This window comes from Frieseomelitta varia, unplaced genomic scaffold, assembly GCF_011392965.1.
Source record: "Frieseomelitta varia isolate USP_RPSP 00005682 unplaced genomic scaffold, Fvar_1.2 scaffold_591, whole genome shotgun sequence".
Lineage (NCBI taxonomy): Eukaryota > Metazoa > Arthropoda > Insecta > Hymenoptera > Apidae > Frieseomelitta > Frieseomelitta varia.
In genome coordinates, this window is record NW_025110358.1 from 347,564 (window position 1) to 363,282 (window position 15,719).

The following is a 15,719-nucleotide window of genomic DNA, read 5'->3' on the forward strand; positions in this document are numbered from 1 at the left end:
GATTGTCTCTGACAGATTTGAATATTATGAATTTACAGAAATATCTACATTTCGGACGAAATTCTATGAAAATCATTCTGCAGAAAAAAATTGTGTTGTTTAAAGGAGCTATATTATGTTAATATACATAGTTTTTTAATTAATCTCGCGTTAGATGCTGATTATTATAATTTCTATAAAACGATTGTCTCTGACAGATTTGAATATTATGAATTTACAGAAATATCTACATTTCGGATGAAATTCTATGGAAATCATTCTGCAGAAAAAAATTGTGTTGTTTAAAGGAGCTATATTATGTTAATATATATAGTTTTTTAATTAATCTCGCGTTAGATGCTGATTATTATAATTTCTATAAAATGATCAATAACTTTTGGTTTATAGAAAAACCCATTCATTTCAAGTGTAAGCGAAGTAACTTTATGGCGACGAGTGAAAGTAAATGCATCTTCGAGAGTTCCTCGTCGCAAGGATTAACCTTATGCCTGCATCTTTAATGCAAGAGTAGAAAACGTTTCCAAAGTATGTAAATATCACTCGGGGGGGAGGGAAAAGTGACTTATTACGTTTCGATAAATTTCATTGAATTTCAATCGCTTTCTATTTGATTCCCGGCGATCCAATGGCGTTCGGTACGATTTGCAAGTGAATATTCTTGAGCAATGATAATGTGCGAACAATATGCGTGTCTCTGGAGGTAATACGGTGATACGTGCTCCGGTTATTTTTAATGAAATCCTGCGAAGTAAAGCGTACAAGCTGATGTTGAAGTCGTTGTTAGTGAAAGTGTGCTGCCAGTCCGGTATTCAAGCCTTCAACCGCGAAGGGTTAATGTTACATTGCTTAAAATAATTAATGGATCAGTTAGTGGAATACTTTTACAAGGGGAATTATGTCTAATTACACAGAAATAACGTGATTTACGCCTAAAAATGCACATAATTGCACGATACCAGAATGTTCCAACAACATTTATCCCCATTTTCATCAGTCACAGTTTATTTTTTATTTTTTATTTTTTTATTTTTTCCCCCTCTTTAGTTTTCATACTCGTAGTTTCTTCGTTTACCCGTGTGATCCTCCAATTGGCACAGCCTACATACGTATGTATGCAGACTCGCGTTTCCAAAGTAAAAGCAGGAATGTTTCTCAACTGGTACATCATTGGCACACGGGAAAGTGATTTATTGCGCCACGATAAATACGATTGAATACGAAAAAAGGAAGAGAACAGAGAGACAAATTGAGAAACAACGCTCGAGCAATTCGTCGGATCTAATTCGCAGATTAACGCTCTCGCGCGTTCGCGTGCATTTAACGTAGGCAAACAATGCCTGGGAGTGGCTATGTCAAGGTCAGAATCTTTTATTGTACATCGCGGATAGTGGTATGTTTTTCCGTAACAGCGATTACGACTGTCCCGCTGGAATGCAAAGATGTATTTATGCACTGATTTTATACGCGTGTCTGTACAATGGCTCGAGAGATAGTTCTAGAAATCCTTTGTGAATGTACATATATTCTACACACTTTGAAATTTCATTGTCGTTGTAATGAGATAAATAATAAAATAGAGATCACACGTAAGCACAGCCAATTCAAACGGAGCAACCTTAACAGTTATTATGTATCTCAAATATAAATATTATGTATCTCAAATATCTCAAACGATATCATCAGGACGACTTTTCGTGGTTTACGGTGCTGAAAATTAAGAAAACGTTTTATGTCACACACGTGGCATACGTGTGCCACTGTATGTCCTTATTTTGGAATTCTCTGGTCGATTACCTTCGGGACAGTCAACGGAACGTCTGGCCTCGGCTCTTCTGCATTCGAGGCCCTCCTCGCCTTTTGGGCAAGACGACTCCTCGATCGAATTTTCACCGAATATCGCATTAATCTGAAAATCAATTACACACAATTTCGTTATATCTGTGGAACGAGCAATACACGTGCAACGTCTTCTCGAAATTTTCCTCAAAAGTTGCATGTAGTTATTTACTTAATACTGCATGTACTTTTAAAACTTGACAATCTAATTTTATGTTATTGAAATATTATTTGTTCTTTTTTTAAACGTTAGTTTTAATTAAACAAAAAAAAAAAAAAAACAAATAATATTTCGATGATCGGTAAAAAAAGAAAGAGGTAGAAAATTTTTTAGAACAAGATTTGTCTGTTGATATGCATATGGTATCTTTGTAGAAGATTACATTATTGTGGTTTGTTGAAAAACGTATAACTGTACAAAATGAGTAGATGGTCTTCGATTACAATTTTCGTTACGCAATGGAAAATATCGAGAAGCGATGGTAATTTTATCAACGGATGCAACCTCGTCCTTCGCGCATTTATTTTAAACGCGCATGCGTATTTTTGGCAGGCGCAGTACAAGTATGAAAACTGATTCAAAAAAACACTCGACGATCAAAATTTTCGAATCTGAATCTTTGCATTTCGCATATATCGAAGGAGGAGAACTGACAAACGACATCGTTGCGTCTGTTATACGAAAGTTCGTTCAATTTTTCGAAAAAAAGTGATGTATGATGTAAAGAAGTCATGGACTGCGGATTTTTATGCAACTTCAAGTATTTATTAACGTAGCTAAAAAAATGAACATGGATTTACTTTATTAAATAGTAAATATGATATAAACATATTTACTTCATTAAATTTCATAACAAATTTCCATTTCACTTCGGATGTTTTTCTAATTTTTATATTAAATTTTACATCATGCACATACAAACTTCTAATAAATAAGTACATTCTAATAAATATTCTAATAAATATATAAAAAAATGAATGTATAAAAGTCCGTGGTTTAATTACCGCAGTAATTGCATTATTTCGCGTAAATTATTTTGCTGTTGAAGTTATGATATTGAGAGCTCACTCGTTTGAACGCTCCAGGTTTGGAGAACATTTTGACCAATTTTGCTAGCGCGTTCTCCTCCGTGACGGCTTTGAAATTTTCTTCGCAACGGTGACCGGCCAGCGTCAGGAACAAGCAACAAAGAAGCAGCAATGCACCGCGAGAACACATTACGCAGTCATGGGAACACACGTAACAAAAAAAAAAAAAAGCTCGCACCTTGTTCTGGATAATTTGAAATCGCAACTGGTGGTCAGGTGGCAGAGAAGCGCACCGACAGTTTGACTTCTCCAGTGTATTTGCCTCTTGGAGGGGATATCCTACGTTGCAGCACGAATGCGACACGAGATAGATCCGAGTTTGAATCATAGCTCGCGATTAATCGGCGCTTGAACTCGCGTTCAAATTTCCTTCCTGCAAGCCAAATTAAATAGATCGGTGATTTTATTAATTTTTTTTTCTTTTTTCTTTTTGTTAACTTTTTTGGCATTCGGAAGTTTTATTTCGGTAACTCGGACACTGCATCAAACAGTATTTGCACTGTAGAAAATTATAAGGTGTCTAAATTTTACAAATTTTCTTCAAAACGAATTTACGTAAAAATGATAAATTGTAAAATGTGAAAATAATCCCCAATTGCAAAGGGTTAACACTTATTTCCACAATGAAAGATGGCTTGTTCCGGTTTTTACATTTTGATCTACGTTTCTTGTAACGTTTGCATATGACGCTTTGAATAATAATTGGATATTTTTTATTATCTTTTTGTAATTATTATTTGTGGTGTTTTAGTTACGTGTTACTTGCATATATATCGGTTTTAAATTATAATTAAGTAAAAAATTTTATTTTTTTTTTTACTGCCAAACTTCTTACTATCTTACAAAAATATTTATTGATATTCAGAACTTATAAATTTAAAATTAATTAAAAATAGTAATATTAGTTCAAGACCAAAAAATATTTGTGTGCAATGTATATTTCACGCGCAAAAGCTTTGGAAATTAATTTGCAAAGTATAAAATTTTTCTTTTTATAATATAATCAAATATTATGAATTTGGGATTGTATGTGAAACGTAAATCAATAATATGTGACATGGATAAGAAAATATATTTGAATTGAATGAAGGAAAACCGCGTTGTGTTGCATGTCATGCGTACCATTCCTATAATATTTTTATTCCCTAGGAAATATTCTTCAGGACTCCACTGGAAAATATATATGAATTTAAAAAAGTTCAGAATTTTATTTATTTGTAACTATATTCTTGTCTATATCAAAGTTTATATATAAAATAATAATTCTGTGAAATATTAACTTGAAAACGAACAAAATTAAACAAAATCGTCACACGATAATTTACATTACACTATATACTTATATTCCCTATTTATTTAACAAGAAATATAATTTAAAATTATCATGTATAATCTATTATCTATTGTCTTATATAGATTGCAGATAGATTTATGTGCATATTTATGTCAAGCACGAATATCAAATACGCATCATTAAATTTAGAAGATACAATATATTTTAATCCAAGTTTTATCATTTTCTAAAATTCAACTCGGTGATCGAGTCCGTTTATGAAATTTCCACAGTTTCATTACCAAAATTACAACAATTAACACTCGATTCTACAGACACCAAATTACATATTAATTTCAGGAGTCGTTCAGTTTGTTTTTATGTGGCTCAAGTGAACGCAATCTAGTTAGTAATTGGAAACCGTCACTTTGAGGTTAGAGAACCGATAATTCCCTAGACTATTTAGTTACGTTCCAAATCTAACGGAGATATGATATGATATGTAATTCATCAGCGTTGTACATAAAAATTTTTAAAATGCATAATGTTGATGTACATTTAGACGCGTGTTATCGAGATACGAATTACCCGTGCCGGGAAACGAGGATTCTTGGTAGCACGTACAAACAATGTGAGACAATAATGTAGAGGAAACGTCTTGTTACATATGTATGTAAACATTACGCAATAAGCGGTTTCCAGGGGAAACGTATCTGACGGGACACCGCGTTAGTTGCAAATTGAGTCGTGTTCGTGATATTACAGTTTGGGACGACGATCCAGGTTTCGTTGCGAGTGTTATTGGATCTTTGAGTGCGCAAACAGTGACCGTGTCTTATCACGGCTGGAGATTTTGCTCGTGAAATGTCAAAATGGCGTCTTCACAGGACGCTTGGTATCTATCGCTGTTAGGACTAGCAGAAAACTTTCGAACCTCGAGTCCACCGAACATTAAGTCGTGCATACAGTGTTTGCAAGCGGTTTTCAATTTTAAGCCGCCTCCAAGGGTCGAGGCACGCACCCACCTTCAACTTGGTAACATCCTACTTACGCATACGAAAAACATCGATTTGGCGCGATCTCATTTGGAGCAAGCGGTCAGTTCAGCTATTATTTGCATTTCGAATTAATTACATTCAAGCTTCCTTTACGGCTTCGACCTTTATATCTCTGGCGCACGCCGTCGAAATTCCAACACATCTGTTTATTCTGATTCTAACCTTTCTTTTTATTTGGGTACAGTCGGTAATGTAACATACATAAGATTGTTGAAAATTGAAAATTGATAGATACATTATATCGTAAGTGCTTATATTTATTGATTGATTAATTGTACGATATTGTGTTTCAGTGGCGATTGAGTCAGAATATAAATACTTTTGATGATGTTAAATTTGAAGCAGCAAGTGTGGTTGCAGAATTGTACGAACAACAACAGCAATCAAATCTTAGTAAACCTATATTACGGAAAGCCATAGAACTTTCACAACACAATGTATATTGGCATTGTAGACTTATTTTCCAGCTTGCAGTAAGTTACTACTCACTTTAATTAACATTAACTCTTTAATATAATAATCCTTGTGTTTCAGCAAATACATGCGTCCGAAAAAGATTTTGTTGCAGCTAGTAGTTTACTTGCAGTAGGTGTTGATTATTCCCATATCAGCAATGCAAGTTATACAAGAGTTCTATTCTTACTGAGCCGATGTATGCTTTTATTGATAGATAAAAAATTTACTGAAGTTCATCCTCTTTTAAATACAGCTGGGCATCATGTTGAAAATTGGCAGGGTAGTCCACATCAAAAAGAATATTTAAAAGTATATTTTTTGGTACTTCAAGTCTGTCATTATTTAATGGCGGGACAAGTAAGCAGCACCAAATAGTGTTTTTTATTCGACGAATTGGTGTTAACTGTTATATTCATATTTATACTTTCGTTAATAGGTTAAAAGTGTGAAACCTTGTTTAAAACAATTGCAACAAAGTATACAGACTATAATGTCTCCCAGCTGGCCAGCAGACGAAGTAGTTACAGGTTCTAATATCGGAGATATGTTTATATGGATGCCAAAGGATCATTTATATGTGTTGGTTTATTTAGTAACAGTTATGCATTCAATGCAAGCTGGTTATATGGACAAAGCTCAGAAATATACAGACAAAGCATTAACTCAAATTGAAAAACTCAAAAGTAAACATAACAGTTTATCATTTATAATTTTAATAGAACTTCGTAGTAAAATTAATATTTATATTATATTTTGCAGTTGTTGACAACAAGCCCATACTTTCTGTTTTTCAATTAATGTTGTTGGAACATATAGTAATGTGTCGATTAGTGATGGGAAATAAAAGTGTAGCTCTTGCAGAAATTTCTCAAGCCTGCCAGCTTTGTAGGAGGCAGCCAAGGTTACTTCAAGGTCATAAACCACAATTACATGCTTTATTGGGATTATATGCAATGTCAATGAATTGTATGGATGCTGCGGAAGCACAGTTCACAGCTGCTTTGAGAGTAGGACAATAAACAAATTAAATACTATTAAATGTGACTTTAACAGTATTGTGATAAATAAAAAAAAAAAATGATTTTATAGACATCGCAAGAAAGGGAATTGTGGACTTTCGCAAATTTAAACTTGGCAATAGTATATCTTAGGACAAAAAGAGATGCAGATTTAGGTGCTTTATTGGAACGAATAAATCCTGAATCTTTACCATCTCATTCGCATTCTTTAAGAGCGGCGGCATATTATGTTCAGGGTCTTCAAGCGTTTTTTGGAGCGAGATACAACGAAGCAAAGTACAGATTAATCACTATTATTATACTTGATATCTTTTAAAGAATATCAGATGTAGCTAAACGTATAAATATGTTTATAGGAGATACCTCCGAGAAACATTGAAAATGGCAAATTCTGAGGATTTAAACAGACTAACGTCGTGTAGTCTTGTACTTCTTGGACACATATTTCTTTCTTTGGGCAATAGTAGAGAATCTATGAACATGGTCACACCTGCGATGCAGTTAGCTTCTAAGATACCTGATGTACATGTACAATTATGGGCTACTGCTATACTTAAAGGTATATTAATATAATATAAATTTGTGCATGAGAAGGTTCATCTTTCAAACGAATGATCTTTATTTGGCAGATTTATACAGACTTTGTGGAGATCCAAATCGTGAAAGTGAAGCATATCAAATGCATTGTACGTTCTCACAAACGCTCTTGAAGGATCATTTTCAAAGTACACAGATGGGTGAACATACTCTTATACAATGGACTGATGGACCTGTGCCTGCTTTGCCGAGTAATCCACCACCTTCGACGTCACAAGCAATTCTTTAATAATATCCAAACATTCGATAGCTTGTATGTTCGAAGTGTATAAAATAGTTGGCGGAGCAGTATGTTAGATTTGTATAATTTTGTTATCAAATTATAGACTAATTGATAAAATGTGAGGTAACGACAGAAACTGTTTTAAACAAAACTGTTTTAAACAAAACTGTTTTAAACGAGAGAACGAAAACAGTTGGATCGCGAAGGAATGAATTAATTACAAATCGAAAAAAGTAAATTTAATTGTTCAATATGGGTATTAAATGATATCCAAACTTATCGTTTATTATTTATAATTTCCAGGCAATTAAAAGTCACATAGAATTTCATTTGCAGAGTTTCATGAAGATTATACAGGGTGTTTCGTAATTTGTGGGACCCACTTCGGGAGCTGATTGTACGCCTAAAAATAATGAAAAAAAGTCATATAAATATATGTCTTATCTATCTTCGTTTATGAGATATAATGAATTTTATAAACAGAGCAAATTCTAGTAAGCTAGTTTTACCAGGGATGGTATATTCAATTTTCATAATAATCATAATTGCGATGAAAAAAACCATGTTATTGGCAGGAATAATTGATAAATTTTTAATTGGACCTTTTTTTCTTGATGGGAAACTAACAGGCACAAAGTTGATTTTTTGAGCACGCGTTTACACGAAATATTAAAGGAAGTTCCAGTCGATATTAGACTTCGTATGCGGTTTATGCATGATGGAGCTCCGCCGCATTTTAGTTGAGTGGCTAGGCAATTTTTAAATCAACACTCTGCAAATAAATGGATTGGTCGTGGAAGTCCTATTGCATGGCCTGCTCGTTCTCCGGATTTGAATCCATTGGATTTTCATTTGTTGGGACATTTAAAATCTATTGTATACGCAACATCGATTGAAAATGCTGAAATACTACGAAATAGAATAGAGCAAAGCTTCCGACAAATTCGAGAAACTGGGAATTATAGAGAGAGTAACCAGATGAATGACAAGATGCGTGCAGGCTTGTCTTCAAATGCAAGGTGGTTATTTCGAGCATCTTTTGTAAAAGTAATTAAAACAAAAAATTCATTACATCTCATAAATGAAGATAGATAGGACATATATTTATATGACTTTTTTTTATTATTTTTAGGCGTACAATCAGCTCCCGAAGTGGGTCCCACAAGTTACGAAACACCCTTTATATAGGTTTGTACAAACAATTTATTGTAGTCATTTTCTATGTCACAGAGAAAATAAGAAAGATGAAAATATGTATAAAATATCGATATATTTTATTATTTTGTACATTGTAAATTAGCTCGAGACTTTTTTCTCTTATAAGTGTAAATCTGCACAGAAAAGCAAAGAAAAGTATAATACTATAGCCTCGAATACAAAATAATTAAATGCATTTCTCTCTGTAATTATTATACTATTTAACAAAGACTATTTTAAAATCATCAAAATATTTAATTTATGGTACAAAAATGATAGATTTTGATATGACGAAACGTCAGAAAATATTTGTTGTTGGTGCTTAAATTAAGAAGCACGTTAAAAGATAACGTTGCAATTTAATTAAGAATTTGGAAAATTTCATTTGCCACACAAAGGGAAACAATAGCTTTAGCCAAATTAATTTTTCTTCATATCTTAGTTGCTCTCTACAAGTAATTTATCTAATTGTGACATCCTAAGCGTAAAAGAGTAACACAATATTATTGTTTTACGTCATATATTAACTTTATTCACATATCTTTTTAAATTTACAATTCATACAATTTTTTAGGTTTATATAGCACGTTGGCAAGTATGTTTTGAATTAGATTTTGAACTGAGACTGATGAAATTATTATGATAAAGAAATAGGCAAACGTGGATTAAAAATACGATACGTGTGTCAATGTTTCAAAGATGTATCCGTACATCTATAAAAGTTAATTCAAATAAAATTGAAGCATTTCAGGAAAGATAGAAAGAATTGATAAAAATGAGAATTGAGAAAACAAGAATAAGATATTGATATTTCCAACGTACTATGCTCTTCAATGACCAAAGTAGACGTTTAAAATTCGGGCTGTGGACACAACAGAAATAATAGTATGTTCATAAACGTTTACCCTTGTATATGAAAATTTTGTTGATAAGTACAATAGGTTGGCAGTATGTTTTTAAGAAACAAAAGGAATATCGTACCTATTGTATGCGTGGTGCGTATCAGTTGATGTGTTTTTATTCAACAATGTATGTATATAATGTATAATGAAAATAAACACAATCGTAAATAGTATTAAGTAGAGCAATATATGAGGAAGGAAAAAAAATAAAGGGGCCTTAATATGCGGTAAGCTAAGTGGCAAAGATGTTCAGCCTAACTCTTTGCTTTGTTTTAAGATATTGTAAATATTTTAAATAGTGAAGATAATAAAGAGTAAAACAGAGAAAAAAAAAAAATATAACGAAACTACATGCCTGTAAAAAAATATCGTTTTCGTGTAATTATGTAATCAATATTGGAAATTATATTATTTGATTTAATACTGTCACTTTTGAGTTTTTTATTTGTAGTATTTATATGTATTTTTGGTGGTTGTACATGATGAAAATCCATACAAATAAACAGATCTTAGGAAAAACATGGTTGTCTAATAAATTAACCATTATAATAAATAACAATGATTTATCAATCTTTAATAACTAAAAGAATAACTTCATGTTAAATATTTATACATAAATTGCTACAATTATCACATTTATTTACATTATTTTCTGTACCATATTTGTAGAGTTTTCATACGTTTCACTTTTTTCTGTAACTGAAGTACACCAAACATTAACGCTTCTGCTGTTGGGGGACATCCTGAAACATGTTTAAACATATAATGTAATAATACTGTATTTAAATTTTCTATTAATGTTATATCAAATATTACCTGGCACATATATGTCCACAGGCAAAATCCTGTCGCATCCTCTAACAACAGAATAGCTGTAATGATAATAACCACCACCATTGGCACAGCTTCCCATTGAAATGACCCATCGGGGTTCAGGCATTTCATCGTATATTCTTCTCAATGCAGGAGCCATTTTATTTGTTAAAGTACCAGCAACGATAATAACATCAACTTGCCTTGGAGAGGCTCGAAAGACAACTCCGTATCTGTCCATATCATATCTTGGGGCAGCAATGTGCATCATTTCAACAGCACAACATGCTAGACCAAACGTCAGTGGCCACATTGATCCTTTACGACCCCAATTTACGAGATCGTCTAATCGTGCTATTGCATATTCAGCCAAATTGCTGCTATCTTGAAATGGACTGTAGGGCTGTCTTTCTGCTTTTCCTGGCAAAGAAGCTCCACTTTGCTGTGATACTGCGTCTGTGGCCATGTGTTTGGCCTGGGAGACTAAAGATCCAGGACATCCTGATAAAGCAATGTTATTACGTATCAAGGATGTCAGGCCCTGAGTAACAGAGGCTGAAACAAATATATCATTTATTTAAGTTAATTTTCTAAATTTAATTTGCGTTTTGTTAATATTTGCTTCTCACAAATTTTATAAAAGCTAAACAAAAGTCATTACCATCAGCATCATTAAAGATTTTCTCTAATGCGTGAGGTTAAGAAACATGTTGCAATAGAATTTGGGAATGCAATCTATGTCTCAGTGCAAACAAATAATTTAGTTGAAATCGCTGCATCTTATGCAATACAAACTATTAGAGAGAATGGGATATACATTAACTACAAATAAATACGTATAAAGCATTTATACGTTCATAACAGAATTTTCTTCAAATACAGAAAAATTCCTTTATTATGCGTTTGATGTCAGTTTATTTAATCATAACAATTAAAAATGGTTTGAAATTACTTGTAATAGACTTACGCGAAAACACAATAGAGCGCAACATCTTCCACCCTTTATTACCCTCTTCCGTCGCGCAGTTGCTGCTCAACTGCGATTCAGCGCTACTGTGAATGCATTGCGTGATATGTACACAAGGTGTTTCGCGATTCTACGCGCCTATTTCAATACAGAATTAGCCAAATTGAAGTGTATAGATAAATTTTCAAACTTGATTTTCTCTAAAACGAAGGCTTTGATGAACAAATTTTCTTTTTTCTTTTTGATACATTTTTACATGTAGAATCACCTCTTAGTCGGTTGATCACGAGTTACGGGACACCTTATACAAGAATTTAAACTACACTTATGATCAATAAATAGAATCAGGAGATCTAAATAAAAACACATAGTACATTTAGGGGAAACAAGATTAACTTTATTACCATAAAATGATACAAAATTTATAATTCTAAAGACGAGATATATAATGCAGATGAGACATACTGTGTATATGAGATACGAGATATACCTGTGTGGCCTCGTCTGTGATAACGTCATCGTTTGTTCAGTCGGTAAAAAAGAATTGAGTGCGCCGCTACACGGATAAGGAGGATTACTCCTTAAATAAATTGCGAGATTTAACAAGAAACTATTACAATATCTATTTATTAATATTAATGTATAACAACATTTTACAACGACCATTTGCTTTGACAGATTACTAACAACTGAGAATAGAAAATATTTTCTACTATCTTATTTTCTTCTTCATTTTAAATCAGCGTCGCCGTTGTTAAGCTCGCTTTTAAAAATACGCGCGACGCCACACGGATGTAATGATTATGATAATTTATATTTATATCACAATACTACAAATAAATAAGAACTCCGTAATTAATTTTAGTTATTTATATAAAAATATTATCAATATCACAAAATATACAATTACTAATAATTTAATGAAGATTACATAATGGAAGTTAAATAACGAATAATTTCTAAAAATGAAAATTAAATAACGAATGAAGAATTTCTACTATGACTACAATATATATAAGTGTCAGTAAACATTTCCATGGTGATAATAAAATTAATAGCTATTTTTAAATATTGTTAATATTAAATACACATCTCGACGGAACAACGATGTCGTTGATCTAAATTCTTCGAAGTAGAGGTCGCTACATGGATGCAGGAAGTGCAGCCATCTATCGGAGTCTTCCGTTTGGTAGTTTGCGAAAAAATATTTGATACACATTTTCACAAACGAGGTATGTACATGAATAGGTATTGTATGTATATGATAAATTTGATCACCCAATTTAAGCCATTGATAAAAATTCTTGTTTGACAAATTAATGGCACAGACGAGGTATATGAATAGGATACAGCGACTGTCTCTCGTTAATGTATAAATATAAATAAATATAACATTATTATTCATGAAATTTGTAATATCCGTGTCTAACTAGCATACTAAGGAAAGACTGAATGTGCTACCCGTTGGAACATTAAAATATTAGCGTCGCGTAGCGGCAAAACGGTGGAACTGATTTATATTATTGTTCTTATCGCACATTATCATTCTTCTTGTCTACCGCGCGAATATGTCTGTCCTTGTCGCTGTAGCTCTCCTTGTCTACCGCGTGATATGTCTGTCCTTTTCGCACGTTGTTACTCTCCATGTCTACCGCGGCAATATCTCTGTCCTTTTCACACGTAGTTGCTCTCCTTGTCTACCGCGACTATATGTCTGTCGAACGCTAGTGCTCTCCTTGTCTAATAACGCTAGACAAGGAAAGCTACAGTGTGCGAGGCAACCACCGATCTATTGAAAAAAAATTCAACTTTCTACACACACGTTTCTCCAGAACAAAACGCACATAAAATGAAAGCAGGGAGCCTAATTTTAAGGAGGCATATAAAAAAGTTCGCAAATTATTCCTCATAATTAGGTTTTTTTCGTAATTAGTGTGGTTTCACAAAATGGACATGATGGAGCCATCTAGCAATAACTCAGGGCTACTAATTATACATAAAAATACTTATTTCTGCATTTTACGGGTCAAACGAGATATGAAAAGAAAGCTAAGGATCTAATTAGGATAATACAATCACAAAAGTTCACAATTCATTTCTCTAAAATAGATTTTTTTGCAAATGAAAATTTCTCTGTTTTAAGGGGTGTAGTGACCACTACTTCGAAGAATTTAGATCAACGACATCTATGTTCATTAAATCGTTCGAGATGTGTATTTAATATAAACAATAGAATATTTAAAAATAGCTATTAATTTTATTATCACATGGGAATGTTTACTGACGCTCATATATATTGTAGCCATAGTAGAAATTCTTCATTCGTTATTTCGTTATTTAACTTCCATTATGTAGTCTTCATTAAATTATTAGTAATTATATACTTTGTGATATTGATAATATTTTTATATAAACAACTAAAATTAATAACGGAGTTATTATTTATTTATAGTATTGTGATATAAATTTAAATTATTAACATAATTACTACAGGGTAACAAACACTAGCGCCGCGTAGAGGCAGACGGGTGGAACTAAACGCTCTGTAACCATATATAGGGAATAATTAATTTTAATTTTTCACGCTACTAATTTGCACCCCACGAGCACATATTTCAAAGATAATATTATCAGCTACGTTTGCAAATAAATCTGAATCTAATATACACTATAGTTTTCGCGAAATTACGCGCTCACTACTGGCACTATCCCTAACGTAAACGAAGTTGAAACATTCCTTACATACGTAAACTATACTTAAACAAAATGTAAAATGCAAGCTTAGGGTCTCTAAAATCGAAGACGCAACCATAACAGTTCACAAATGATTCCTATTAATTAATTTCTTCTTGTAATTTGTGGAAAAATAGTAACGTCAGGTTAAGTCGGACCGTGGCGCCATCTATTGGCAACCTGGTGGTACTAAATATAAAAAATTCAATTTTTAGTACCACCGAGTTGCCAATAAATGGCGCCACCGTCGTATCCAAAGGCAGATGACAGTTTTTCCACAAATAGCGAGAAGAAATTAATTAAGAGGAATCATTTGTGAACTCCTATGGTTGCGTATTCAATATAAGAGACCCTTAGCTTGCTTTCTATGTTTTGTTTAAGTATAGCCTACGTACATAAATAATGTTTCAATTGCATTTACGTTAGCCGTAGTGCCTGTAGCGAGCGCATAATTTCGCGCAAACTATAGTGAATATTAGATTCATATTTATTTGCGAACATAGTTGATAGCATTATTTTTGAAGTACATGCTCGTGGAGTGCAAATTTGTGACGTGAAAAATTAAAATTAATTATATTTTTTAATATTGAGAGAGGGCGTTTAGTTCCACCAGTTTGCCACAACGCGGCGCTTTCTTACCCCGTAAAACAGAGAAATATTCATTTGCGAAAAAACCTAATTTAGCGAAATGAAATGTGAATTTTGGCCATTGTATTACTCTAATTAGATCCTTAGCTTTTCTCTCATACCTCATTTAACTCGTAAAATGCAAAAATAAGTATTTTTATAAATAATTAGTACCACTGAGCTATCGCCAGATGGCGCCACAATGTCCATTTTGTGACAGCAATAATTACGAAAAAAACTCAAATTATGAGAAATAATTTGCGAACTTTTCTATATGCCTCCCTAAAATTAGGCTCTCCGCTTTCATTCCATGTACGTTTTGTCCTGGTAAAACGTGTGTGTAGAAAGTTGAATTTTTTCTTCAATAGATCGAAGGTTATCTTTTTCGCACACTGTTGCTTACCTTGTCAAGCGTCATATGACAAGGAGAGCAACAGCGTGCGACAAGGACAGATAAATCAGCCCGGTAAACAAGGAGAGCAACAGTGTGCGACGAGAGAGGCCACATCTGTACGGTAAACAAGGAAAGCAACAGCGTACGACAAGGACAGGCATATAAGCGCAGTAGACAAAGAGAGCAAGACCGATAAGAACAACACTGTAAATTAGTTTCGTCACATATCCTAGGGCTGACCAACACGGTACATGCTTAAAGAGAAGAATTGAAAAAACTTCTTTCTTAAAAGAACCGCACAAAAGCTTGCTACCTCTTCGACTCTCATGCTCTCCTTATACTTCTTTCGAATTTTCAGTCAGAAATTGCTTCCCGTTCGCTAGACATTGCAGCTCAATTATTTTGGCATTACCTCGGTATCAGGAGAACCGCTCATCGGCCGGCTCCGCCGTGCCACCTCCTCGAGTCTCATGTTCTCCTGATACTTCTTTCGAATTTTCAGTCAGAAATTGCTTCTCGTTCGCTAGATATTCCA

At 33.2% G+C, this 15,719-nt stretch overlaps 3 protein-coding genes across 3 annotated transcripts in view; 1 reads left to right on the plus strand and 2 right to left on the minus strand.

The window, feature by feature from the left end:
- The window catches only part of LOC122534409, a 6,434-nt gene extending 3,236 nt beyond the window's left edge, over window positions 1-3,198 (minus strand). Inside the window, exons 1-2 of the mRNA XM_043665034.1 lie at window positions 2,906-3,198; window positions 1,795-1,906 (exon numbers count right to left, since the gene is read on the minus strand). Of these exons, the coding sequence (XP_043520969.1) occupies window positions 1,795-1,906; window positions 2,906-3,055 (262 nt within the window). The 5' untranslated portion in view covers window positions 3,056-3,198. The remainder of the gene's footprint in view (window positions 1-1,794; window positions 1,907-2,905) is intronic.
- Window positions 3,199-4,655: 1,457 nt separating this feature from the next.
- Window positions 4,656-7,688, plus strand: LOC122534407 (MAU2 chromatid cohesion factor homolog). The gene is made up of 8 exons (XM_043665032.1): window positions 4,656-5,295; window positions 5,550-5,729; window positions 5,791-6,069; window positions 6,149-6,395; window positions 6,472-6,719; window positions 6,802-7,007; window positions 7,088-7,290; window positions 7,361-7,688. Exons 1-8 carry the CDS (start codon window positions 5,071-5,073, stop codon window positions 7,555-7,557), a joined length of 1,785 nt encoding a protein of 594 aa, XP_043520967.1. The 5' UTR covers window positions 4,656-5,070; the 3' UTR covers window positions 7,558-7,688.
- A 2,392-nt stretch (window positions 7,689-10,080) lies between these two features.
- Window positions 10,081-11,588, minus strand: LOC122534408 (NADH-quinone oxidoreductase subunit B 2-like). Its single transcript, XM_043665033.1, has 3 exons — window positions 11,431-11,588; window positions 10,467-11,018; window positions 10,081-10,393 (listed from the first exon to the last, which is right to left on the minus strand). Exons 1-3 carry the CDS (start codon window positions 11,453-11,455, stop codon window positions 10,296-10,298), a joined length of 675 nt encoding a protein of 224 aa, XP_043520968.1. The 5' UTR covers window positions 11,456-11,588; the 3' UTR covers window positions 10,081-10,295.
- Between the last annotated feature and the right edge of the window lie 4,131 nt (window positions 11,589-15,719).